At 38.1% G+C, this 26,925-nt stretch overlaps 4 protein-coding genes across 4 annotated transcripts; 3 read left to right on the forward strand and 1 right to left on the reverse strand.

The window, feature by feature from the left end:
- Window positions 1-651: 651 nt before the first annotated feature.
- Window positions 652-1,308, forward strand: LOC137744213 (copper transporter 6-like). The gene has a single exon (XM_068484076.1). The coding sequence runs from the start codon at window positions 820-822 to the stop codon at window positions 1,306-1,308; it is 489 nt and encodes a 162-aa protein (XP_068340177.1). The 5' UTR covers window positions 652-819.
- Window positions 1,309-5,339: 4,031 nt separating this feature from the next.
- LOC137744294 (copper transporter 1-like) lies at window positions 5,340-5,717 on the forward strand. The gene has a single exon (XM_068484141.1). The coding sequence runs from the start codon at window positions 5,340-5,342 to the stop codon at window positions 5,715-5,717; it is 378 nt and encodes a 125-aa protein (XP_068340242.1).
- A 4,131-nt stretch (window positions 5,718-9,848) lies between these two features.
- LOC137744295 (copper transporter 2-like) lies at window positions 9,849-10,277 on the forward strand. Its single transcript, XM_068484142.1, has one exon. The coding sequence runs from the start codon at window positions 9,849-9,851 to the stop codon at window positions 10,275-10,277; it is 429 nt and encodes a 142-aa protein (XP_068340243.1).
- Window positions 10,278-11,305: 1,028 nt separating this feature from the next.
- On the reverse strand, window positions 11,306-17,508 carry LOC137744979 (peptidyl-prolyl cis-trans isomerase PASTICCINO1-like). Its single transcript, XM_068484817.1, has 21 exons — window positions 17,240-17,508; window positions 17,047-17,149; window positions 16,883-16,967; window positions 16,689-16,758; window positions 16,336-16,433; window positions 16,119-16,241; window positions 15,960-15,992; window positions 15,787-15,845; window positions 15,594-15,678; window positions 15,160-15,318; window positions 14,948-15,005; window positions 14,570-14,718; window positions 14,318-14,415; window positions 14,085-14,154; window positions 13,555-13,614; window positions 13,314-13,370; window positions 12,623-12,691; window positions 12,366-12,443; window positions 12,151-12,252; window positions 11,995-12,066; window positions 11,306-11,903 (listed from the first exon to the last, which is right to left on the reverse strand). Exons 2-21 carry the CDS (start codon window positions 17,121-17,123, stop codon window positions 11,643-11,645), a joined length of 1,863 nt encoding a protein of 620 aa, XP_068340918.1. The 5' UTR covers window positions 17,124-17,149; window positions 17,240-17,508; the 3' UTR covers window positions 11,306-11,642.
- Between the last annotated feature and the right edge of the window lie 9,417 nt (window positions 17,509-26,925).

The raw sequence follows: 26,925 nt of genomic DNA on the forward strand, positions 1-26,925 counted from the left end.
AGGAAATGGAAACCAAATGCCACCAATATCTATTTAATTCTGCTTTAAGCAGGGGGGATTAAACAAATTTGGAGAACTAATTTTTATCCCTACAAGGAAGAGAGAAGCTAGAGGAAATTTGTTCCCCCTACCTTAACTTTCTTCTTCTCTTGCCCTTGCAAATAATCGTTTCACGTTGTTGTTCTTCTTCTCCACACCGCACCAAGGTAAGAAAAAGTTTCATTTTTCCTTCTTAATTTTCTAGAGCCTTGAGGCTTGAAAATTTGGCTTGGTGAGGACGAGGATTGGAATTGGCGTGGCTAGGAGGCCATGGGTGCTACTGTGCTGCAGGTGGTGCGTCTGCGGGGATGACTTAAATTTACAGAATCACAATAAAAGTAATAATCCAAATCAATTTAATCAATCAAATGTTCGTAGCATATAAGAAATTTTTTTTTTTTTTTGACCAATAAGTTGGAACTAGCTTTTAGAAGGCTTTGAAAGTTTGAAGCCTATAATATAAATTTGGTATGGTGCTTTCGTGCCAGGAACTGCTTGTAAACGAACCAAAATAAAAATAAAATAGAATAAAAAAACAATACCTTTTACTTCCTATAAAAGTGTGACCTACCAGAAGTGTAGAAATAGAGAACCAGCGTGACCTACCAGAAGTCGAGGAAGAGAACTTCTCAGTTCTGTTAGCTCTTTCTTGGGTCATTAAGTCCTTGCTTCCATTTCGCCAAGTACCAAATACCCCTTTAATCTAAACTGCAAGTACTAGATTGTCTTAATAGTTAAAGTCTTTCTCTTCAATCCACTGGTCCCGAGTGTAGCTTTAAAATGACTGCTTCACATCATAACATTCCATCCCCACCAGCAGCGACGCTGATTAACGGCAGTAATAGTGGCGGGTTCATGCCGATGCGTCGCCACAGGATGATGATGCATATGTCATTCTTCTGGGGCCACAGCGCGGAGGTTCTCTTCACGGGTTGGCCAGGACCCGACCGCCCGGCCATGTACGCCATTTCATTGGTGTTTGTCTTCCTTCTGGGCGTGCTGGTCGAGTGGCTCTCTCACAGCCGGCTAATCAAGCCCGGAACTAATATCGTCACGGCGGGGCTGCTGCGGACGTGTCTTTACACGGTGCGTTCGGGGGTGTCGTATCTGGTGATGCTCGCCGTCATGTCGTTCAATGGGGGCGTTTTTCTTGCCACGCTTGGCGGGCACGCGGTTGGGTTCTTGGTGTTCGGGAGTGGGGTTTGGAAGAAGTCGGGCGGTTCGGGTATTGAGAGACCGTCAGATCTTCCTCCCATGAGGTGCGGATAATGGATTGTGGGGTGGGTTTTACATTTGGGAAATTTTATTTGAATCATGTAACTTTCTTTTTACACTCAACTTAAATTTAAATTGTTAATTGTCTATTTTACTCTATTGCATTTACTATTAAGTACAAAATGAAATTAATAATAAAACTCAAATTTATCAATAAACCCATTAAACCCTACCATCACTTCTTGTTTAGCCTACGTTCATTCTGGCTAAAACCCTAATATGTCTTGTAGAGAAAAACAAGTTTTTTTTATTGATGGATAGTGATTTTGAAGTTTTGAATCCTCCAACTAAGATATGACTCAATTTATAAATATTTTGTTCGTTTGATTTCAATTTTTTTTAAAGTTTAGAAGATAAGTATTTGGGTTTCAATTTTTTTCATCAATCCCGAATGGTTTGTTAAACTTTCTGTAATTGGAAATTTCTAAGGAAAATGACACACCTCAACCTAGGAAGGTTGAAGCATGATGGCCATCACCGTGAGGTGATGTAACCATAAGGGTAAGTGATGTGGGTAAGTGATGTGAAAAAGTGGATAAATTTAAAACAAATTAGAACTAATTATACTAAACAGTGAAAGAGTGCGCAATCGTGGGAATAACCCACTACAATTATTCAAAGCATAATAAACAGTACGACTACCATAGAGTAGTCAAAGTAGCTAAGTACACTTATTACACAATAGTAGATAAGTTCATACTTCTAAACCAAATAGAATGTCAGAACTGTCGAGGTTCCTCGAACACCACAAAGAGTACAGCTATCTGGTCCTGGAGGGGCAAAAAACAAAGTTGAGTGGGCCATCAAAACAATGCTTATACGAAAACCTTTATTTTCGAATATAGTAACCCCTCGCCATAAAACAAGTATAGTTTCCTTAAAACATACTATGTAGGTATGTAAACAACAATAACAACAATATAACCAGAAATATGCCAAGTCATGATATTTTAATGCCGCAGTAATAAAAATCATGTGATAATCAAGTATAGCTAAGTGCTTATCCATCTAAGTTGACACACGAGTTCGAACAGAAAATCTCTGACACGAACAAAACTGGGTGTAATCAATACGCTCTAGTACTACAATCATGTGAAGGCTGGTGCAGAAGCACGATCACATACAAGTCAGATTGCCTAATGCAATATGCCCGACAGGACTGACACCTAACTTGGATCCAAGGTGAGCTAACGGTGCGATGTGAACATACACGTGAAGGACTGGCCCTGGCCCTGGGGCGAGTACTAACACCGATGCAGCAAGATGAGCATGAACAAATATGTATGAATGTCACGACAGTAATATCCCAAACATATAGCAGCATTTATCACATTTAATATCACAATAACGAATACTTGGCAATATAAACGTAAAAATGGAGTAACTAAACATTTAGGGAAACTATAAATATGTATAGGTATCAATAAACTGCCCACTCACAAGTACGTCATAGGGTCGTAGCCCCCGAGCCTAGCCTGGCCCCGTAAGTCTTCGGGGTACGTTTCCCCTATATATGAAATAACTATAATATAATTAATTAAAACACATATATGGAAACTTAAATAAAACCCCCATAGTTTGCTCAAACCGAGGGTTTAAATACATGAAATCAATCTACTCGACGTCATGGACCTACACAAAATTTCAGATAAATTTATGGACCCCGCACGTGCTGACCAAGGCACGGCCAGACGCGCCTCCACGTGCAGGCACGTGCCGTCGATGTGACTGACACCGTCAGGAATATTCCGTTAAAACCTTAATAAAGATTAACGGTGTTATCTGACGCCGTTAGAATATTCCGTCGACTTTGACGAATATTCCCTGACTTCTTTGGCGACCTCCGTTGTCCGCCGTCATCCTCCACCGCCGTCTGCAACTCGAATCTTGTCGGTTTCTAGAAAAATTTCAAACTTGCATAACTTTTTCATTTCTCAACAATTTTCGACCTACTTTATATGGATTTGAAGCTTATGAAGAGTAGAATCACATTATACCTTTTTGGAGTCCAAAAAGTGGATGGAGGTGGTCGGAAATCACCTCGAAAGTTCCGGCCAAAAGTGAACTCCTCGAAACTCGGTTGTTTCGACATTGAAGCTTCTTCAAAATTATCCTAGAGGTCTCGGAAAGTTGTGGGAAAGCTTCCTTGACCTTTAAAACTCCTTAACTCGGCCTAAAATTTGATGAACTCAAACTCACTGAGTTCGGACCTTCCAAGTTCGACGTCCAAAATTCGGTCAAACTAAGGTTGGTTGGTATGGTTGAGTTCATGAAGATGAAATGAACGTAATGGTGAGGTTTTTAAGCTCGATCTACGTACTTTGGTGCTTGTTCATGGCAATTACAGAGAAAGAAAGTTTCGGGAGGGAGAGAGAGAATGAAGAGAGAGAAAGCTTTTTCTTTTGCTTTTCTGATTGGGTGCCATGAGGAGGGAATGGATGGGATTGGTGAGAGATTTGAGGGAGTTGATTGGTGAGGGAGTGAAATAATGGGGAGTGCACATGTTGGCTTTAAAGAAAACCAAGGATAGAGTTTAGATTTTGTACAGAACAGAGAATAAAAAATCTATCCGAAATAATGTTTTTACAGTGATAAAAATTCTCGTACTCTCGCAACAACGAGTACAATTTAAAAGCGATAGCGAGGAATAAAATAAAGCGATATAAACACGTCCACGTCACTTGTCTACAAGGGCATAATAGACAATTTACATAGTCGGGAAGAAATTACATAGAAAATTAAGGACGAGTTGTCACAGAAAAACTTCTTACCAATGTTCTTAGATTAGGAACTTCCTTGCTTGTTGATAAATATAAGGGGATGAATTGTTTGATTTGTTGCTTATGCACATCAGTAGAAAGAAAAAGGCCTATGTCTGGGTTTGGTAGCAGAAAGAAAAAAAAAAGTAGCCTTGGAAAAGCTAGTGGGAAGAGGGGGGTGGGGCAAGGATGCCTCTTTAAAAAATAAAATAATTCAATCACAGATGTTATTTTATAAAGGGAATGAGTGTAAAGATAACTTAACATTTTGAATAGGGTTTGAGAGGGTAGTTTAGGTAATAAATTTGGGTTTAAAGAGAGATTAATTCTTTAATAAAAAACAGTATGGGTGAAGAGAATAAATTGGGTGTGAAAAGAGGTTAAATGGATTCAAATAAAATTTTCCTTTACATTTTTTGTTTGTGTATGTGCACTTGAGTGCATTGACACTACTAACTGCATGTTTGTAATATTTCTGAATTAGAACTGTATTAATAACTTAACGAAAGTTTTATACATTCACTTCATGATTTGGTGAACAAAAGTGTTAGTCTGCTCTTATTTTTACTTTTTATTGTTGTATGATGATTTAAATCGTCTATTTATAACTTCACATCAACTCTATTCAAAATTAATCAAATGAGAAATCATTAGTCATATGATGATTATCTAATAAATGGATAAATAATGTTATTCATTTAAACATAGAAAATTCGACAACGTTAATCGGATAGTTAAATTAATTTAGTTGATTTTTAGCATAGTTGATATTTAAAGAGTGAACTAAAAAGTTGACAGTTTCGATTATCGTGGGACATTTGGGAGGAAAAAGTAGAACGAAAAGGTCTGACTACAAAGATCAGAAGCATCTCCCAGTAATGAAAGATAAATATAATAAGAATTGGTCTTGTGGCTTAAGTTTCTTTCAATTGTGAAGTGAATAACATATGATACATTTTCAGATCAGAATAAATAATGTAACTAGTGAATTTCACAAGAGAGCTTATTGACATAGTTGGGCTTTACCTTCTCATCAATTTAAAGCATATAACATCTTAGCTTCTTAGCACCAACTCCAAATGTGTTTAATTATACCCATCTTTGGAAGAACTCTAGAGCGGCCATTTGTCCCTCAGCTCTTGTAATCACCTCCAAACCAAGTCCCAACAACATTGTTTTCAACACTTGCACGTCTCGTCTGTAAACTATATTACACCAAAACCAACAAGAAAACCTTGCCATGCCGAAATCTCAAGCAAGGAAAGGATGGAGGACACGATGAAGATGAACATGCAGATGAACTTCCACTGGGGAAATGAGGCTACAATCCTATTCAAAGGCTGGCCTAATGAAAGCACTGGCATGTACATATTGGCTTTACTGTTTGTGTTTGTGCTAGCCTTTGCTATGGAAGCTTTGTCTGCCTGGCCCGTTGTCAAACCTAGCATGAACCCGATTGTGGCGGGGATCACTCATGCGTCCATTTACTCTGTTCGAATTTGCATGGGGTACTTGGTCATGCTCGCTGTCATGTCATTCAACGCCGGAATCTTCATAGTCGCTGTGGCAGGCCACACCTTCGGGTACTTTATAGTCAAGGCCAGTGCTCTTGCTCTTGCCAAACCAGCTGCTTCCCCAGCCTAGTTGAAATTTGATTTTGTTATGCCTAGTTGATGATCAGATTTAGTTTTACCTTTTGTCAATGAATAGTTTTACCTTTAATATTTCAAGAAAATAGCTTTGATTCATCATTTGTAAGGCTAATTAAGCAAACAATTGAGGAGGATCTGTCATGTATTGCAAGGATCTCTAAATTTTCACCTTATTCTATAATGTAAAACATCTTGTGTCCTCCTAACAATCAACCATGGAAGTATTTTCACAGAGAAAACAAATGGAGAGAGTTATACTATTTAAATTTAATCATTAGAGGAGATCCAATTTCAACTCGCATTGATGCAACAATGATATATATAATGTCCCTACCACTATAACCAAGTAGAAACAATTACGTAGGATTTAACCATCGTACATATATCTTTGTTTGCGCATGCAGACAGGTGCATCTCCAGTTTTTTGGTCATTGAACCTAGAAATTCATGGTCTGATCCTTGAATTTACCTAAGCACTGCTGATTCAAAACTAATTAATTAACTATAAATTCAGGATAATCTATACTATTACTAAGAGAACCCTTCTTGTCAACTTTTTACTCTTTTTTGTCTATTTTGCCCTTACTTTTGATACACAATATTGATATGAGGAGGGCAAAACAGTAATTTTGTATCTTTTGAGAAACTGACAATCATATCCTTATTTTCCTATTATACCCTTTTTTTTTTTTTTAATAAATGACAATCATATTCCTATTTTTCCTATTTTATCCTCACTTTTGATACATAATATTTGTGACATCCCACATCCTAGGGAGTGATCCTTATATGTATATTCCCATCCTCACCTAGCACGGGGTCTTTTGGGAGCTTACTGGCTTCGAGTTCCATGGGAACTCCGAAGTTAAGCGAGTAACGCACGAGAGCACTCCCAGGATGGATGACCCATCGGGAAGTTCTCATGTGAGTTCCCAGAAACAAAACCTGGTCGGAGCCCAAAGTGGACAATATCGTGCTACAGTGGTGGAGCGGGCCCAGAACTTCGGAGTTCCCATGGAACCCGAAGCCAGTGAGCTCCCAAAAGGTCTCGTGCTAGGTGAGGATGATAATATACATATAAAGATCACTCTCCTGGTCGATGTAGGATGTCACAATATTTACATAAAGAAGACAAAACATTAATTATGTAATATTAAGAAAAAATATGCACTTATTAAGAGAAATTGTTACATCATCATTATTTCATACTCTTTTTAAAATTTTAAAAACTGATTACACTCCTTAATAAAAAAATAAAAAATTAAATAAAATTATTCACACATACAAAATACCTGCTCATCTGCTAGCGTCATATTGTTTCTTTACGGGGGCGTTTGTTTGCCCTCACTAAGTTGGACTGGACTGGACTGGAGTAGCTATTAGTCCAATACTGTGTTTGTTCCATGCTGGGACTAACATTAATGAGACTAAAGGGGACTAGCATGGACAAAACCCTTCACTAAGAGGTCTTAGTGAGACCCCCCAATAACCATGGGACTAGCTAAGACTATTCTCTATTTCTCGTCCTTGTCATGCTCAACGACCACTCCCGACAGACTCCTCGTCATCGCCGGTCACCTAGATCAATCATTAACTTCCCGACTCTCTTTCAGATCCATTTCACAACCAACTTTCATATAAAATATACCAAATTGAAGCTGGGAGTGACAAGATTACGATTTTACTTGAATCGAGGCCAAAATGTGGTCGAATGTGGCCAGAAAATGGCCTGGAAGTCTCGGCCTGTTTGGGCTTCTTCAAATCCATGACAGATTCGAGCATTCAAAGCTAAGATCTCGGTCTAGGGATGGTGATGAATTTTTTGGCGGTGCTAACTTCATCCAATTTAACGAGGGTTGGCCGGAAAACACATCGGGAAACCTGCAACTCGTCGGGAAAATTGGAGCCGTGAGGTTCCGTTCGAACAACACATAGCTAGAGAGGGAGGGATGACAGAGAAATAGAGACTGGAATCAATAAGGAGTTTGACCAGGAATGAGAAAGAGACATGAATTGAGAGGTCTGAGAGGAAAAAAGAGGGAGAGGGTGGGACGATGAGAGAAGAGGAAAAGAGTGGGACATAAATGGTAGGAAAAGATGGAGAAAAAGATAAGATCATAATAAAATATTAATAATTTATATATTAAATAAAATAATATTAGAATTTGTTATTATCCAGCTTCTTAGTCCAATACTGCACCAAACGCTTCACTAAGTTAGTCCAGTTTAGTCTAGTCTAAGCCAGTCCAGCTTAGTCCTTGAAGCTAATCCAGTCCGAGATAGTCCGGCGCAACAAACGCCAAAAGTTTACAAAACACAGCTGTACCACTAGGTGGCAGTATGGTTAGATATGGTGCACGGACTAGTACCTCTCCTAGACTCCTATACTGAAATACCAAAGACGATGGGGCGTTTGTTGCGCCGGACTATCTCGGACTGGATTAGCTTCAAGGACTAAGCTGGACTGGCTTAGACTAGACTAAACTGGACTAACTTAGTGAAGCGTTTGGTGCAGTATTGGACTAAGAAGCTGGATAATAACAAATTCTAATATTATATTATTTAATATATAAATTATTAATATTTTATTATGATCTTATCTTTTTCTTCACCTTTTCCTACCATTTCCATCCCACTATTTTCCTCTTCTCTCATCGTCTCACCCTTTCCCTCTTTTTTTCCTCTTAGACCTCTCAATTCATGTCTCTTTCTCATTCCTGGTCAAACTTCTTATTGATTCCAGTCTCTATTTCTCTGTCCTCCCTCTCCCTCTCTAGCTATGTGTTGTTCGAATGGAACCTCACGGCTCCAATTTTCCCGACGAGTTGCAGGTTTCCCGATGTGTTTTCCGGCCAACCCTCGTTAAATTGGATGAAGTTAGCACCGCCAAAAAATTCATCACCATCCCTAGACCGAGATCTTAGCTTTGAATGCTCGAATCTGTCATGGATTTGAAGAAGCCCAAACAGGCCGAGACTTCCAGGCCATTTTCTGGCCACATTCGACCACATTTTGGCCTTGATTCAGGTAAAATCGTAATCTTGTCACTCCCAGCTTCAATTTGGTATATTTTATATGAAAGTTGGTTGTGAAATGGATCTGAAAGAGAGTCGGAAAGTTAATGATTGATCTAGGTGACCGGAGATGACGACAAGTCTGTCGGGAGTGGTCGTTGAGCATGACGAGGACGAGAAAGAGAGGATAGTCTTAGCTAGTCCCATGGTTATTGGGGGGTCTTGCTAATACCTCTTAGTGAAGGGTTTTGTCCATGCTAGTCCCCTTTAGTCTCATTAATGTTAGTCCCAGCATGGAACAAACACAGTATTGGACTAATAGCTACTCCAGTCCAGTCCAGTCCAACTTAGTGAGGGCAAACAAACGCCCCCGTTATTAGATTCCACTAATCCTGTATTGTTTGATAGTCAAATCCTTATTAGTTCCATCACCTTTATTTCTGTCATTTCCTTTATACGTGCCCACTCCTCCACTCCACTTTCCAAGCACCATTGAATCTTTTTATTTCCTTCTCCAATATAAATTTAATGAACCAACGTAATGATCTTGGCCTAGATATATGATTTATTCTATGACCGTGGATTTGAACGAAAAGTTATATATATTTTGGTTTTTGAAAAATTGGTGTTTCAATTATACTAATTTATTGGGAAATGAGATTCGAATTGAAATGTGTAAAGATAAACACATTACATAATCAACTGACCTAATTTACATATGTTATATATCATATTAGAATAAACTTGTTTAAAGTTTTATATTTAGTATGACAACGCAAGTTACAGAACATCATGAAAAGTTTAATATGGTGGAACTGTATAAATTGTAAAATTACATTAAAAGCTATGTGAAACAAACAAAAGCCATTGTAAAATAAAAAGAAGGCCACTCAGGTCTCTCAAACCTCGATCGTCATCACCCCGAACGTCGTTGCTTTCCAGCTCCTCCATTTATATAATATACACTAAAAGCAAGAAGAAAAAATCACCTTCCATTGCCACCAAAACCAGATTCATTCGAAGTAATCAAACCTCAAAATCTCAAACCTCTTTGTCTCTCTATCTCTCTCTCTCTCTCTCTCTCTCTCTCTCTCTCTCTAGAGAGAGAAATGGACGACATGCCAAATATGTCTCCTCCGCCCAAGGGCGACCTGACGAACACAACTTATGGTACCATGATGATGAGCAGCAGCCTCACATGGGGCAAAGATGTCATCATCCTCTTCCCCAAGTGGCCTAACAACAACCTCGGCATGTACGTCTTGGCTCTCTTCTTTATATTCCTCCTCGCTGTCGCCATCGAGGTATTGTCCGTTTTGCCCAAACACAGACCAGCAGCCAAACCCTACCTATCCCTGCTCGGTCAGACCGGCGTCCACACCTTTCGTACCGGTTTGGCTTACCTGGTCATGCTCTCTGTCATGTCATTCAATATCGGAATCCTCGTCGCCGCCTTGGCCGGCCATGCGCTAGGTTTCTTCGTCGTTAAGGTTCGTGATCATGGCCAACACCCCGACTCGCCCGAGCCCAAAGTTTGATTTGTCTTCTTGTTGTTGATCGGTGCTTAAGTTTGTGTGGGTGCTTGGGTTTGTTTCTATCTTCTTTTTTTGTTGGTTTGTTAAATAGTGTGTGACTATATTTAACGGGGAATAGTTTTGCTCACCATCTAATCTATTATTGTCAAATGAGTTTAAATTTTGATATCTATGTGATAGATAGAAACAAATCTTCAAATTTAAATTCATCAAATGATGATAAATAAGATGGTGAACAAAAGTTGCCCCATATTTTATGTGTGCGCTTGTTGTTGTTGTGGTTGCTTTTTTTTTCACCAAAGATTTTCATGTGCTTGTTGTGTTGTGTTTTAGCTTGTTTGCTTGTGGCTCAAATGAACTAATATTTGTATGGCTTGCATATTTCTGTTCGAATGAACTAATATTTGAACTACACCTCAAGAAAATTGAGGGAGAATCCTACTTCATTATTCTACCCTTCTCGTACCACTACACTCGATACATATGTTACAATTGTAATGCGTTTGATACACCACATCAGCATGTCAAACACATCATTATAGTGAGGTTCATTTGGTAAATAAGATTGGACTAAGCTAACTAAATTAAGGCATGTTGACTATTGAAATTAATAAAAAGTTCCGAATAGGTAGAAGTTAGATTACTCATAAACGAAACTTATTTCAATCCCCACAAACTGGTAAAACATCAATACCTCATAACTTATTCTTTTTTTGAATTAGAAGTTTTAATACCCACAAAATTATGACCCTTCACCTCGGCCTTCAAATCTTATTTCAACGTATCCCAAATCATATAAGTAATTCAATCCAATCTAATCATAATCATAATTAACACCATAGAACTTATCCCTTTTGAATTAGAAGTTCTAACACCACATAATGATGAACCTTTTTTTTTTTTTTGAACAAAAAAATTTTGGACCATTTCTCGACTTATGCGTGTCATCCTTTTGTCACCATCAGAAATGTATAAACTAGAATTATATTTGTCATTAACTTGGGATTAAGAGAAACAAATAGACCAATGGATGGATTAAGGTCATTTGACTCTTGCAGTAACAGCAACCGTCCATGAGATCTCGTTCGTGATTGGTCAGTGGAGCTCAGTCTATCTGAACCAGTTGACTTGATTATTGCTAATTATGCTGTAAAGAACAAGACCCATTCACGGGTTATGGGACCCTTGACAAAATCATTAAAGAAGTTAAAACATTAATTTTCATGATTTCCACTGTTTGTGGAGTATACAAAGCTCTATAGTCCACCATTGTTTACACTTGACTATGCTTCTATAACCTGACTATAATCGAACCTCCGGTGGGGCCGATGGCCGGAACAGCGTCGCAACGTTAATTTGAGACGTTGATCACAAAATCGTACATCCTGGCCGCCCTAGGGCTGCAAGTAGTCTTTTAGGCCAGAGGAAAGAGAACCAGGATGTTCTGGGAGGGTCATCTGCAGTTTCATGAGATTCGTCTGAATTATCTCCGTCGGAATCCTCCTTATAATCATTCTTAGGGTTCTCAACTGCAGGCTGATCTACGTCTTCAGTTCCAACCTCTGAAATTTCCCCTGGCTTCTTGTCAAATAGTCCCTTAAATTGTTTCCGCACCTTCTTCTCAACTTCCTGATTATAAATGGCGAGACAATGACAATCGCATTAAACAATTCCCGCTCCATCTCTCAAATCATAAACAAATTGTTGCTGATCAACTCACCTGTTCTTTCTGTTTAACTTTTAGCAGAGCAGCTGTAGCATCAGGTTCAGTTGACTTGTCTAGTTTTATCATCTAAAAGCATCGAGAAGCGACTTTGAAAAGGAATAACAAGAATTTAATCAATAAAAATATCACTGAATTATTTACAAGCATTACCGTGTTGAAGTCACTCTTTGCTTCCTCGAAATCTCCAAGAGTCATGTAGGCCATACCTCGGCGGTAAAGAGCCTTGACATGTCCAGGGTTTGCTTCTAAAACCTAGATGTTCCATAGGGAATGAATTACAAACCAAAGGGAAAAGACTTCACTTCGGACTACATTACTAATTATTCAGACCCTTTATCTTTCAATATGAAAGTAGCAATACATACCTTGTTGCATATCTCAATGGATTTTCTGCATTCCCCCATCTTCAGGAAGCATGCGGCAACATTCAGATGTAACAGATTCTTCAAACATTCAAAAGAGAACCAATTATGAGTCCTCGACATATAGTTATCAACCACACAGGTTGTGCAGCTCGACTTAGAGAAAGAAGATGTTTACCATTGCAAGATACAAGAATTAAGCAATTACAGAAAATTAAATACACAGAGGATAAGATCAATAAGCACGGTATAATGGTTACCCTTGTATTTGCAAATATTTTCCCCTCTTCATCATCTTGAGGATTAACATGATTAAATTCCCTAAGCACCTGCATAAAAACCATCTGACAGTTAAGATCATACGCCTATAAAGGATGAGAGACACATTTTTAATGGCTTGGAGCAGAAAGTAGATTATGATTTCATAGAATGACAAATCATAAAAAATAAAAGATTTTGATCAGAATGTAGTGTCATCACCCATCCATACAAAAATCAAATTAAATTGGGTTATACTTGAACAGAAACTGAGTTAATGGCAGTTAGATTCCAGGAATACAACTCAAATCATAAGATAAACTGTGGCTGTGAACTCCTAGCAAAAAAAAAATCGGTTTTGTAACAAGCAACAGCGAACTTGCAATGCAATTAATTGACAGGCGACCTCAGTAAGAAAACATGCTTCTATACGAAGGTAGAATGGGCCCACACCCAATAAGCTCAAATGAACCCTTCTCATAATTAGAATGGATTCTGGTTTGGTCTGGTATGGAATGAACTTATAATCACAGAATCGACTTGATCATCAGATTATAGATAATTAAGTTCATAACCCTAGCCCATTCCCATTTTGGGTGGAACATATCTACTAATTCTTTGGTTCGGTTAGTAAGAGGGATCTTGAATATACACGTAATTTAAAGGTGAAGCATGAAAGCAAGGGCACATTACCTTGTCATACTTTGCCTTAGCAAGTTCAAATTTTCCTTCTTTGAATAGCCTGTTTCCCTGAAACGAATATAGGGTCGAAGAAGTCAAGCTTTATACCACCAGAACAATTTAATTCTGAAGATAAGCATGAAAGCACGAAACTGAGCACTGACACAGCTTTGATGCAATAAGATTCTGGGTCAATATATCATTAGCTGTTTACGGTTTGATGCAATAACCACTTAATGTTAATAATAAATACCGTATTTCTAATCTTCTCTGCTTCATCCATTATGCTTTGAAAATTTAAACCAGTCCAATCCTGCAATGAGTTTGAGAATTAGGCATTAATCACATTGGTAGCGTAGAGCTTAAAAGTAGGTACCTACAGAAGAAGAAAAAAACTCAACGCATAGTTCAGACAAATGTCCAGCTAACCAGAAAAAACATACGAACATGTCTAGTTATGCATAGTTTAGTCAGAGACTCACATCAGCACCTAAAGCATTTAGAGTGCCCATAATTAAGTATTCTTCCATCAAGAACCAGCAGAGGTAATTCTAAAGACAATGTACACAACCACTCTGAAGTTTTTCTAAGCCAAAAGCTAATTCTCGAAGGTCAGAATTTCATCTCATATTGAAGCAACTGCTTGACAGAAAGTTAACACTAACACGAACAATTAAAATTATCAACCACAAATATTCAGAAACTATAACCCTAACAAATTACAAACATTATCAAAACAATTTATTTTTTAAAATAAAACTTCGAAGAAAAACTTAAGATTACCTTTGGCATCTCAAACCCAAGAAGCTCGATTTCCCATTGAATATGAGCACCCTCAGGAACATTAGCAGGCCTATGATATGGAAAGAAAAGCAGTGATACACTTGAACTGGAAAAACAATAGAAACAATGGCAGGAGACTTCCATTTGTGTGTCTAGGTGTTACATTTTAGGATACTATTTATTATCAATTATGATAGAAATTATAAATGGTATGCTAGAATTCTCAAAATAACCTAGGAAATTTGTCATATGCATAATCAGGAGGGCATGTGACGAGAGCTATCTCTTCAGGCACCATCAAACGAACACACATTTCAAATCCCTCGGGCACCTATCATACAACATAAAAGTTTCACTGCAATGAATTTCCGACTAATCACCATTCATATAGAAAGTGTATACAGATTACAGACGCACACATATTGCACAAACTGAAAAAGTGAAGACAAACTAAGCATTCTTCATAAAGCTTACGGACAACTCACAAGGCCTTCTCCAGAACAAAACTCCAAAGGCTGACCATCGTTATCAACTCTTGTATCATAGAAGATTGTCTTTTCCTCGTTAAGAAGCATACCCTTATAATGGACACGTAGTAGGCTGTCATGAAGAGGACAATCCATAGGAAACTCACCTAATTGTTCAAGAAATATAATAGAAACATTACACTTCATGCATAAATATAACTTATGCAGATAAAAGATCCGTGAGGACCAAAAAAACTACCATTTGAAAAGGAACAGAGTCGATGACTCAATTGGGAAAATCTGACATGAAAATAATGGAAAATCATGTATCATGTCTCTATTTATGTTTCTAAGAAACCTTGATTTCACTGGGAACATAAAATTCTTGAACCACACCTTTTCCATCATGAATACGACGTTTTATCAGGCGCCCGTCACCAAGCATGTCACGCACCTGATAATACAGAACCATAAAGCTGGATCAGAACTTGACTACCCTACAAAAGCATATATCCTTGCCAACTTTGCTATACAAATGATTACATAAAGAAGAAAACAAAGAGACATGAAGAGGCACTTGATTTATGATAAAGAATAACTTTGCACACCTGAATAAAGTGGGCAAGCTCTACTTCAAAATGAACTTCCTCAACACCTTCTACCCCAGGCAGGAAAGGAGATGGAGTTAAGTAATTGCTGGTCACGTATATTATTGCCTTCTCTTCCCGTGTCATTGAACCAATTCCCATCTCAAGACCTTTAGGTACCTAGTTTATATTCAAAGACATTGGAGTGAATAATATAAAGTAGTAGCGCTTAGAGTAATATCCAAATTGACTTTTTCCCCACTCAACCTAAAATCTTGTGTGGTCTGATTACTTCTAGTCTTAATGTACTTTTTAGTGTATGAAAGAAGAAAATTAGCACCAAAAATGCAATTTAAACCCATCAGATACGTACAGCTAAGAGCAATGTCACATGAAACAAAACAAATGAACGACTCAACACCAACAAAGCAAGTAATGAGAAATCGGTTACCAACCTCTGACTTTCCAAAATTAAAGAAAAATGGCTCTCCTTGAGTCCGTGAAACAAGCACTTTTCCATCACCTGTCTTTGCAGAAATCCTGAAAACAACCATATACCTCCCTTAGAAAGTTTCCACACATTCATATTTACAGTTCATTACAGCAACAGAATACTTATTGGGAAGGGAAAAAAAAAAAGGTGTTTACCAGGCTTTTACTTCATAAGGTTCCCTGGGCGATTCCCAACCCTGACCTCCAGTTATTACCTACATTATAGTGATTCACATCAATCATAATTTAACAAATATGCTGAAAGTGTTTGTGAGTTTATCAGCATGCTCCTAAGTCAGAACAAAAGTGCAACAATTAATTTCCCGTACCTTCTTTACAACTCCCAAATCATCACTAACGACCTGAAAATTAACCAAAATGAAATAAATAAGATCAGAACCAATGAGTAGCCTAGTGCATTGATCACCGTCCAATCAATTGTACTGCAAGCAATTTCAACCATGAGATTTCTGTTTTGAAATTCTTGCCTTGGCTTTAAAGAAATCTATCATCTCAATTTCAAAATGAAGTTCGTCATCCTTTGGAAAGCCGCTGGGTGCTGAAACAGGGCAATCATCCTCACTGTAGTGCACTTGGGGTTTCATTTTGAACTGAAATAATAAATAATACAATTTTGTAAACATGAGCCAAAGACACACACATTCACAGCCAAAGACAAAGCTCACTGAACCAAGACGATATTACCATTGCAACTTCACCCTTCAGCATTGTTGGAAGTCCTTCTAGCAAACCCACTATGATCTTGCTCTTTCCCAAAACATGTCGAATTGGAGTACCCTTGCCTGTAAATAAGTATTTATTCAATTCAATGAACATAACAGAGCATTTTACATGGAAATTCATTTACTCAAGTCGAAATAAAATTAGGTTTCCAAAAGTAAAATGCATTACTTTCGTTCGACAACTTTAGGTAAATCATAGAATATAAGACAACACATAAGCTATTTTAGGGGGAAAACATATAAGAAGTGACATCTACAAGTCCACTAATCTCTATACATACTAAAATCTAATTAGTAGCATGACACCCAACTTGCCTCCATATTCCGATCTGGACGATTCGACAACAACTCCATCCAATGTTCTAACAGTCGAATGATATACAACCTGCAAAATGCACAACATAATTTAGCTTTCGCAATTTCCTTCCATAACGTTATCCACCAAAATTCTTAATGTGACACAATTCAATTGCAGTAATAGCTCATCAAAAATCAGCACAAGCTCTAACCTGATAACCATCTGAAGGGGTTGAATCGCCTCCACCGGGCCTCATCACCGCTTTCATCAAAGCTCCGGCCGCTATTTTCTTCCTCCTATTAATAAAGAATAAATAAAAATCAATGAACTTCAATATAGCATTTCACTGATTGATTCCAATAAAAAAAATCCTACCGTTTCTCATCTTCGGAAGGCTCCTTCGCCTTCTGCGGCGGCGCAACTACCTGCTCGGCAACTTCTTCTACAGCCATCGCCGAACGACGTCAAAACCCGAGCCCTACATGAACAAACAAGCTTCCGCTCAGCTCAACCAGCAAGAGCGGAGATTCCGTACAGTCAATTATCTTCATAATTTCACTCAGCTAACCTGAAATTCGGACGATCGAGGACGATTCCAGACCGATTTGACTCACGAGTCGTTGATTTTCAAAGCCTCCAGTTCAGCAGCCTCTGTTGATATTTTTACTGCTTTCCCAGTCCCACTTCTTAACAAACAGTTACAAATTGAACTACTCCAATTGAAGACGACGAAGAGCAAATTTTTACCGTTGCTGATTGGTACATGGATTTACCATTTACCATTTACCGAGGGGTTGCGGGGTCCTAGAGATGATACGGTGGTGACTCGTGCTCAGGATTGCGCAAGGTCTTTGGTGCCACAGGAGCAGCCTGGTTCGAGCTTGCACCGGGTTCGGTTTGTGTATGGCTCATCGAAGCTCCACCAGTGAAATATTGTTTTACGCTTGTTGAATAATAGTGTACACAAAACTATATCATTCGATTAATATAATTCACAGAACACATTATTGTGATATATAATTTTTTTTCCCACTTAATACAATATCATAATTAACGATTACTAAGAAACAATATATCATGATTTATGATTACTTTGGACTATTATATTAAAAAGACTTTATACGGTTTTCAACTTTTAAACCAAAACTCTATCATGATATTGCAAAAGCTTTTTACACAATCGAACCCACTTACTATAAGAAAAAGTTCGAAACAGCTCGGTATTTGACTTGAATTTTTTAAGCTCGCATGAGCTCAGCTTGTGTAAGAAGTGAAGAGCCAAGACAAACCATTCTCGAGTTCAAAAAAAATTAAACAAGCTAAACTTGAGCATAGTGATTTCGATTTGACTCGGTTCGTTCACAGCCCTACGAACAAGTGGCGCCAATGATATATATATTTACATGTGATAAATTGTCATTCACCTAATTAGGGCAACCCGTGATCCACTAAAAATTGAAAAATAGAAACGGAATCATCCACCTGAAAAATAAATTGTTGTTCACCTAATTAAGGAACCCAATAATTCATTTTTAATTTAAGATATGATTCAGTTTTTTCGTTGAGATATTTGGTTGAGCACTTGATGGAGGTGCCATTATTTGCCTGAGTCTATCCATATCTTCCGAGGCTTGCTGCTGAGGTCTATCGACAGCTTCCAAGGCATGTCCCAATGCCAGTCGAATTATGTCCAAGAAGCATTTCATCATTTCAAGTTCTGTACCAGATCGTTATAGGGTCCTTCGGCGACCCTCCCCCCATATTTTCAACTTTTACAGTCTCATGACCTATAGGACCACCAAATTCACCCATGTATGTACATAGTCATAGACTTTAGTAACATCACATCTCAAATCAGTTCCAGTAAGTTGAATCAGTGGATATTTTTGCGAATAATGAAATGTCTGCTAGTAGAATGAGTTATCCTACCTTTTGATTATGGTATGGTATTGTCAGTTTGAACATAGGGCTACTAAATTTGTCTACCATATCTTCGCTAGGTGTTTATGAAATTATTATAGCAGGTTGGTCTAGTAATTAGGGGGCGGCCGGTTGCCTATAACGGCATGGAAGGCAACTCTATCAAGTAAAGTAGTCGTCAGTCAAGTTGTGACAGTAAGGTCGTTCAGCTTGCTTGAGAAGGTAAAATCAGGAAGGCCTTGTTCAAGTTCTATTCTCTATATGAGCTTCGGAACCAATTATGAACTGGTATTATGGGTGACAGTGAAAGAGGCACTTGTAACTGATCGCACTGAGTTGCTTACTCGAATTAGTGTTACTAACTACTAACTAAATAGTAATCTTCTTTCTTTGAAACCCATCTCTCTTCGCTATGATCAAGCCAAAGAAAAACATAATATTGATTTAGGCTAGTGCTTGCCGTTGCCATTGGTTCAGATTTCATTGAAGTTCGGGCAAACCAACTCACTCGATTCACTCATCGAGGAGTGCCTCAGCCAGTTCTTGCTGAGGTAGTGGACTTTCTACTTGCCTAACTCATCATGATGCCCGAGGACAAAGCCCATTGATGACTCTAAGACATTTTCGTGTTTCGGTCATACTGAAAAATCTCTCACAAGCTTGCTAACATTGATCTACAACCCTAGAAGACTCGATGACGTAACAACCCAGTGAATAACATGATTCAAAGAGACAACTTGGGGAATTCCTCTCGAGTGCTAAGACGATTGAAATACTTGGTCAGGGTCGCTTTTCGTATTTATGAGCACATCTTCCCATTCAGGATTCAGGAGTAGACGCCAAAGCAACAAGCAAAAGAAAGGGTTAATTGTTCAGCTTGCTGGTTATCAGGAGTGAACCGGGGAATCGGGCGTAAAGTGGAAGCGAATGCAAACCCCTTTCTAGTTAATTAAAAACGCGAAGGTTAGCAAGAGTGAGAAATCCATTCTCGCCCTTCTAAAGATTTTTTTTAAAATCCAAGCACGCTTTGTTGTGCTTAAACGGCATCGTAACTACTTGCGATGGTATAATTTCTTCCCAGGCTCCAACATTAAGTTTACATTAAAACTTTGGAATCAAGATAAGGAAGAACTCATGGAGTTCATTACTAAGAAAATTGGTGATCTCGTCTTGCTTGATGGGAGAGAGGAAGCTTTCAAACCATCTTTCCCAACCAAATAGCGAGCAATCACTCAACAATGATCACTTAGCAATGAACACTAACTGAAAGCGGCGGGGAATGAGAACCTATCCCTTACAACACTCATTCTCATCTTGTTATTTTTTATCCCTTTATGCAAGTGGTATTTTATTCTAAAATAGTTTAACTTGCACGAAAAAGAAAATCAAATTTGGGTACACAGAGAGATCACACCCTTTTTTATTAGTATTGGAAGATCACATCCTGTCAAGCTAATGTGCACGCTTCCAACTCCAAGTACATACACCACGGATCATAGTCATGCTCCAGGGATGACAAGTATTGGGGTGATGGAGTAGTATAGTAGATAGGAATCTGTTCTTTTTTTTTTATTATTCTTTTTTTTTTTGCCGCAAAGTCCTCCAGCATTGCTATCATGAGAATTGACTTTGAGGAGAATTTATTGATAAACAAGAAAAATACAATATGTCAAGAGGGACATGAGGCCAAATCTAGACCATTAAAGAATTCATAACAACAATTCAAAACCTCTTTTAGCAAAACCTATAACAATGAAGCTTAGAAAGGTTGTGAGAATAAGCAACTGGAGCACAAGGAGGGCATGAATCCCACCAATGGACACCGGGGTGATCAACACCATAATTGGCCAAACAATCAGCAACTTGATTACCCTCTTTAAAAATATGAGAAATCTGAACATGCATGGAGGATATTAAAACTCGATAGTTATGCCAACTAACCAAAAGCCTCCAAGGGGATAGATGTCAAGGAAGGTGAGGATGAAGAAAGAAGATGAACAACCAGTAAGGAGTCACATTCAATCCATAAGGAATGCCAACCTTTATACCAAGCTAAAGATACAGCATGAATAACAGCACATAGTTCAGCATCCAAAGAAGAGGCCAAGCCTATTGAACCCACAAAACAACCAAGAGAATTACTTGTAAAATCCCAAAAGATACCACCAAATGCAGCCAAACTAGGGGAACCTCTTGCAACACCATCAATATTCACTTTGATCCAAGACTGAGAAGGCGGGTGCTACAACACCTCAATAATTTTTGGAGCCTTGGCAGGACGTCCACAAACACCAGTAGAATGAAGAATGCAAAGCTCTTCCACAAAATTCTTCATACAGTCAGAATTGAGAGAATCAATTTCAAGGAGTTGACATTTAATAGACCTTGCAACATAACTGATGGAAACAACCTCCTCATGAAAATGAACATCGTTGCGAGCATGCCAAATAGAATAAAAACCAACTTCAATCATGCCCCACCAAAGCAGCCGCACTTGGGTACCAAAACCTTGTTGTAAAGGATAATGGAAAAAGCTAAAATATCTTGAAATAAATATTGAACTCTAAATAATTCTAAAACAGTAGACCAAATTTGACGTGCAAAAGAGCACTCAAAGAAAATATGTGAAGTAGTTTCCATACCTTCACAACAAAGAGAGCACATAGATGTTATAGCAAAACCTCTTCGCTGCAAGAGATCATCAATTAACGTCTTACCATGTAAATACTTCCACAATGTAATCGAATTACGAGGGCGAAAGCAAGATTGCCAAACCCATCGATCCCATTGAACCACTGGTTGTTTATTACACTTAAAATCATAAGCCAAAGATAAAGAAATGTCACCTTTTGAAGCAGACAACCAAACCATTTTGTCATCAATCCCAGACTTTGAAGGAAGCCCAATAGAAGAAATATCATCCCAAATGGGCGCTAGCCATAAATGTAAAGTAGGTGGGGGAATCCAACAACCATCCACAATAAAATCAGAAACTTTAGCTCGAAAAGCCTTGCATAAATCTGGTGGAATACCAAGCCTATCAACTATTGAAAAATCTGACCATCTCGCATGCCAAAAATTAATATTTTGACCATTACCTATCACCCATTTTGATCCATGAAAAATATTTGAAAATAGAGGAACTCTTGTATGTATAACACGGTTGTCCAAGACAAATGGAGGAACTCTTGTATGTAGAACACGGTTGTCCAAGACAATTAAAAATCGACCTTGAAAAAACCGTGAAGCCATAGATGAGGTAACCAAAATATCCGAGAACTTTTTTAACAAAAAGGCCTTATTTAAAGCTAAAAAATTACGAATGCCAAGACCTCCTTCATTTAAAAGAACACAACATTTTTTCCATGCCACAATAGAAAATCCACAAGAATCGGCACATCCCGTCCAAATGAAATTTCGAGTCCAACTACAAACCTGATTTAATACCATAGGTGGCCAAAATAAACCGAGAAAGTATGATATAACATGCTTACCACAACTAACTTGACCAAAGTAACTCAACCAGCCATTGAGATAGAGTGGCCTTGCCATTGAGAAAGATGAGAACGTATTCTATCTACTAATGCTTGAAAATATGCCTTCTTAGGTTTGCCTTTAAAAATAGGAACCCCCAAATAAGTAAATGGAAGCTCACCTTTAGAGACATTGAGCCAGAATAAAATACGCAAACGACGCACAGAAGCCGATTTCCCAATATAAATACGAGATTTAGCTTTACTAATACGTTGACCAAAATTCACACCATATTCTTCAATAAAATGCATAAGGTTCATAAGGATGTGCTTGTCACCTATGCAAAAAACCATTATGTCATCCGCACAGAGAATATGAGAAGGAGCAGTCACTCCCCGAGGGGAAGAAACAGGTTTAACTTTTCCAGAATTTACAAGATCCACTAGGCCTCGACTAAAAACCTCAGCAAGACAAAAAAGGAGAGGGGATAGAGGATCCCCCTGACGAACACCCCTACTTCATCCAAAAAATCCAACAGGTGAACTATTGAATAATATAGATAGCTGGGCTGAGGAAAGGATTACACGAACCCATTGAACAAAAGTGTCATGGAAACCAAAATCTCTAAGCACCCGATCTAGAAAGTCCCAATTGAGAGTATCAAAAGGTTTAGCAACATCAAACTTAATAGCGACATTACCCCCAAAGCACTTATTGTCCAATAAATTAACACACTCTGAGGCCAGCAAAATGCAATTTGAAATATACATGCCCTTAAGAAATGAGTATTGATTCGGCAAAATAATTCGAGGGGCCACAAGAGCAAGCCTATCTGCAAGAATCTTTGTAATGACTTTGAATATAAAATTAGCCATGGCTATCGGCCGAAATTAAGAGATAGAATCTGCCTCTTGGACTTTAGGAATTAGAGCCACAAAAATAGAATTCAAATTGGGTAAAATATAATGTCTTGAAGAAATCTTGGCCAGCCAAAGAAACCTCAAATCCAACGAAATCCTAGCAAGCATGGAAAAAATAACCACCAAAACCAGCTGGACCTGGAGCACTATCCGGATTCATAGAAAATACCGTTTGTTTAATCTCCTCCAATGTGGGAATAGCCAATAAAGTATCATGTTCAGGTGTATTAACCAAAGGAGGAATTAGACGAGTACCAAACTTGTGTCAATAGCAAGACCATCATCATGAAAAGCATTAAAAAAATGCTCCACCACATGATTGCGCAAAATCTCAACTTCCTCAACCAATCAGAATCAATACGTAAAGAAGAAATAAAATTACGAGTTCTGCAAATTTTTGCCAAAGTATGAAAATAACTCGTATTACGGTCTCCATCTTGCAACCATTTAGACCGTGTTGTATCCTACCAAAACTTTTCTTGAACTAGCAGTGCATGAGACAAAGTAGAATGAGCTTGTAATTTAGCCCCATTACGTTCATCAGTAAGACCTGATTTGGTACTGAGGTGATTCTAAAAAAAGTTGGTATAAAAAAAAAAATTGGGAGCTGCTTTTGTGTTTGGTAAACATTCAGCTTCAGCTTTTTTCACAGTTTTGGGTGAAAAAAAGCCAAAAACAAGAAGCTGCAAAACCCAGCTTTGAAAAACCGGTATTTTTTTTCACATCTGTTTTACACAAAAGTTGAACAAACACTATAATACTGCTTTTTTTTTTTTTTTTCCAAAAGCACTTTTACAAAAAAGTTTACCAAACACTCTGCTGCTTTATTTCATAGCTGCTTATTCTCACAGCACAGCAGAAACAGTTTTTTTTTCAAAGCACATCAATACCAAACCAGCCCTAAAACTCTTTGTGGAGATTTCTAACTGAATTTTTTCTAAGGCCTCTCCAGCATTGTCCACGGCAACATTGACATTTCCAAAGACATTAGCATTCCAATGTCTTAGAATAGGCCTTAGCAACTTGAGCTTTTGTTGAAGAATAAACATAGGACAACCATAAACTTGAATAGATTGCCATGAATTTTTAACCAAATTAATAAAATCAGGATAATCTAACCACGTGCGATGAAAGCGAAAAGGAGTAGGACCCTGAGCCGCAAACTTTTGAAAAGAAACTAGAAGAGGATTATGATCCGAAGAATGACGAACCAACGTGGAGCAATTGGTGATAGGCCAGGCGTCCAGCCATGCAGTAGAACAAAAGCACCGATCTAATAACATTTCAATATGAGATGATATGCCACGTCCATTAGTCCAAGTGAAAGGGAAGCCCTTAACATCAATCGGAACCAAACCACATGTATCCACCATAGCTTGAAACTCCTCACATGCTATTCGACAAGGCAAAATACCCCCCATTTTCTTATGTGCGCTAAGAACCGCATTAAAATCACCCAAAATAAGTGAAGGACCTGAAAAGCCGGCACAAACTTGAGCAATAGAAAGCCAAAGTGGTCGACATTCCACCACTGTTGTAGCAACATAAACATAAGTAATATAGTGGGCAGTGCCAGCTACTAAAAATTGAATAGTAATATGTTGACTTGAAGTAGATAAAACCGTAGGAGATAAAACATTAGCTATGTGAAAAACCCAAATATTAGACAATCTCTAACCTCTATCATTTACACCCAAAAAAATGCATTCCAATAGATTTCCAAAAAAATGGACAAATTCTCATTGTAGAAGTCATAGATTCTGCCAAACAAAGAAAATCAGGAGAATGTTTTCTGACAAGGCTTCGTAGCGCTCGTCTAGTGGGGCGATTTGCTAAGCCCTGAATATTCCAATAAATGGTCTTTATGGATCACGGGGAGCCATAGCAACAACCCTAGCACGAGTTTGAATAGTCTCACGCTCGTAGGTATGATAACCAGATTCCCGTTGTTTTTTCCGTAATCTTCTCTTTTGAGATTTTGATAGAACCAAAGTCATGTCATCCTCAGAAACATTATTTGCACCATCTAAATCACTGTTTTCTCTACCTGCAACATTATTTTGAAGAGCATCTTCCTCCACCATAGTGTACCAATAATTAACCTTTTGAATTTCAGAACGAACTTGAGGAGATAAAGGAGGACTAGCCTCTTGAACTTGAGAAACAACTGGAACTGAGTCATTAGCATTACATCTCTCAGAGAGCACAAGAGAAGAGATTAACTGAATATCAATAAAGGGAGTATCCATCGGAGTATCAGAAACATGGTCACAAGTTGTATCATTATCATCAACTAAACCTTCCACAAAATGTGAGGGAGAAGCATCATCCAAACCTCTCGCACTAGAGAGGGAGTTCTTACTAACCAAACCAGCCTTAGCCAATTGACAAACCACATGATCATGACAACCTGGAGTTTCTAAAACGTATGCAGAGGTTGTCCCATTATTTTCTAAACCATCCACAACATGTATGGGCAAAACATCACCATCATCCAAACCTCTCACACTTGAGTTGGACTCATTATTAACACAAACCTTACCTTCCGGTTGATTGCAGATATCAGTTTCAACTCGAATGTTATCCTAATTGTTCTCATTGCGCTTCACTATTCGTGATCTTGCACCTTCCTTCTCAACCACATGCCTACGCTTAATATCCGTTGCAGCAACACGACAAGTAGCAGGCAGATGCCGAATATTTCCACAAACAGAGCAAAAATCAGGAAGTTTTTCATATATTATTTCCACAAATAAAACCTCCCCACTATCACGTTCAACCATAAGTGAAGTGGGAGGCTTATTAGAAAGGTCAATATCCACTAATATTCTAGCATACAAACCAAAATTCACAGAAGCTGTCGCCCTGTCCAATTGGATTAGTACTCCAACCCCCCGAGCGATTTGCATTAAGGTTTGAGGTTCCCAATATTCCAATCACAAATCATATAGACGAATCCAAACTTGCGCATGGGTCGACTTCTATTTGGAGGGTGAGAAATTTGGGGACCATTGGGAAATTCTAAATAGGGTTATTGTACAAAATGGTTCCTGAGATTTGCATGATCAATAGAAATGGTCCCTAACATTGAAAATCAATAGAAATGGTCTATGAGATTGTCCATCATCCATGATTTTGGTCATTCCGTTAAAAAAGATTTTGGGCAATTGTCAAAGCTTTGTAACTCAATCGTTTCTTAACCAAATTCGACCCATAATATATCAAAATGAAGATAGGAAAGTGTAAAATAAGATTATACCTATTTGGAAGCCCAATGGTTGCCGGAGATGGCCGGAAAATAGCCTGAAAGGTGACTGGTTCACCGGAAAACTCGCTGGAAATTGGGTAAACTTTAAACGTTCATAACTTATTCAATACTCAATCAAATCGAGTGATTTAAAAACAAAAATAATACTTTTTGATGAGACGAAGAGAATGGTACCTTTTTTTTTCGAGTTAGCCACTTTCGAGCAGTTTTCCAGCCAAACCACGGTGATTTAGCTGTAAATAAAGATATCATTCTCTTCATCTCGTCGAGAAGTATGATTTTCGTTTTTGAATTACTCGATTTTGTTGAGTATTGAAGAAGTTATTGATTTTCGTTTTTGAATTACTCGATTTCGTTGAGTATTGAAGAAGTTATGAATGTTTAAAGTTTATCCAGTTTTCCCACGGACCAGTCAATTTCAGGCTATTTTCAGGCCATATCCGGCAACCATTGGGCCTCCAAATAGATATAATCTTGTTCTACACTTTCTTATCTTCATTTTGATATATTATGGGTCGAATTTGGTTAAGAATCGATTGAGTTACGAAGTTTTGAAAATTGCCCAAAGAGTTTTTAACGGAAGGAACAAAATCATGGATGGTGGACAATCTCATAGACCATTTCTAGTGATTTTCAATCTCAGATACCATTTTTATTGATCATGCAAATTTC

Source organism: Pyrus communis, chromosome 9 (genome assembly GCF_963583255.1).
Source record: "Pyrus communis chromosome 9, drPyrComm1.1, whole genome shotgun sequence".
NCBI classification, from domain to species: Eukaryota; Viridiplantae; Streptophyta; class Magnoliopsida; order Rosales; family Rosaceae; genus Pyrus; species Pyrus communis.

Bases quoted from the DNA above. Each gene is read 5' to 3' on its own strand.
- LOC137744213 (XM_068484076.1), top strand. From the start codon at position 820: ATGACTGCTTCACATCATAACATTCCATCCCCACCAGCAGCGACGCTG.
- LOC137744294 (XM_068484141.1), top strand. From the start codon at position 5,340: ATGGAGGACACGATGAAGATGAACATGCAGATGAACTTCCACTGGGGA.
- LOC137744295 (XM_068484142.1), top strand. From the start codon at position 9,849: ATGGACGACATGCCAAATATGTCTCCTCCGCCCAAGGGCGACCTGACG.
- LOC137744979 (XM_068484817.1), bottom strand. From the start codon at position 17,123: ATGGCTGTAGAAGAAGTTGCCGAGCAGGTAGTTGCGCCGCCGCAGAAG. The intron at 12,692-13,313 runs GTAATGTGCCCT...GTTTTTATGCAG, and splicing joins CTAAGGCAAAGTATGACAAG to GTGCTTAGGGAATTTAATCA. The intron at 11,904-11,994 runs GTGAGTTGATCA...ATTTATAATCAG, and splicing joins AAGTTAAACAGAAAGAACAG to GAAGTTGAGAAGAAGGTGCG.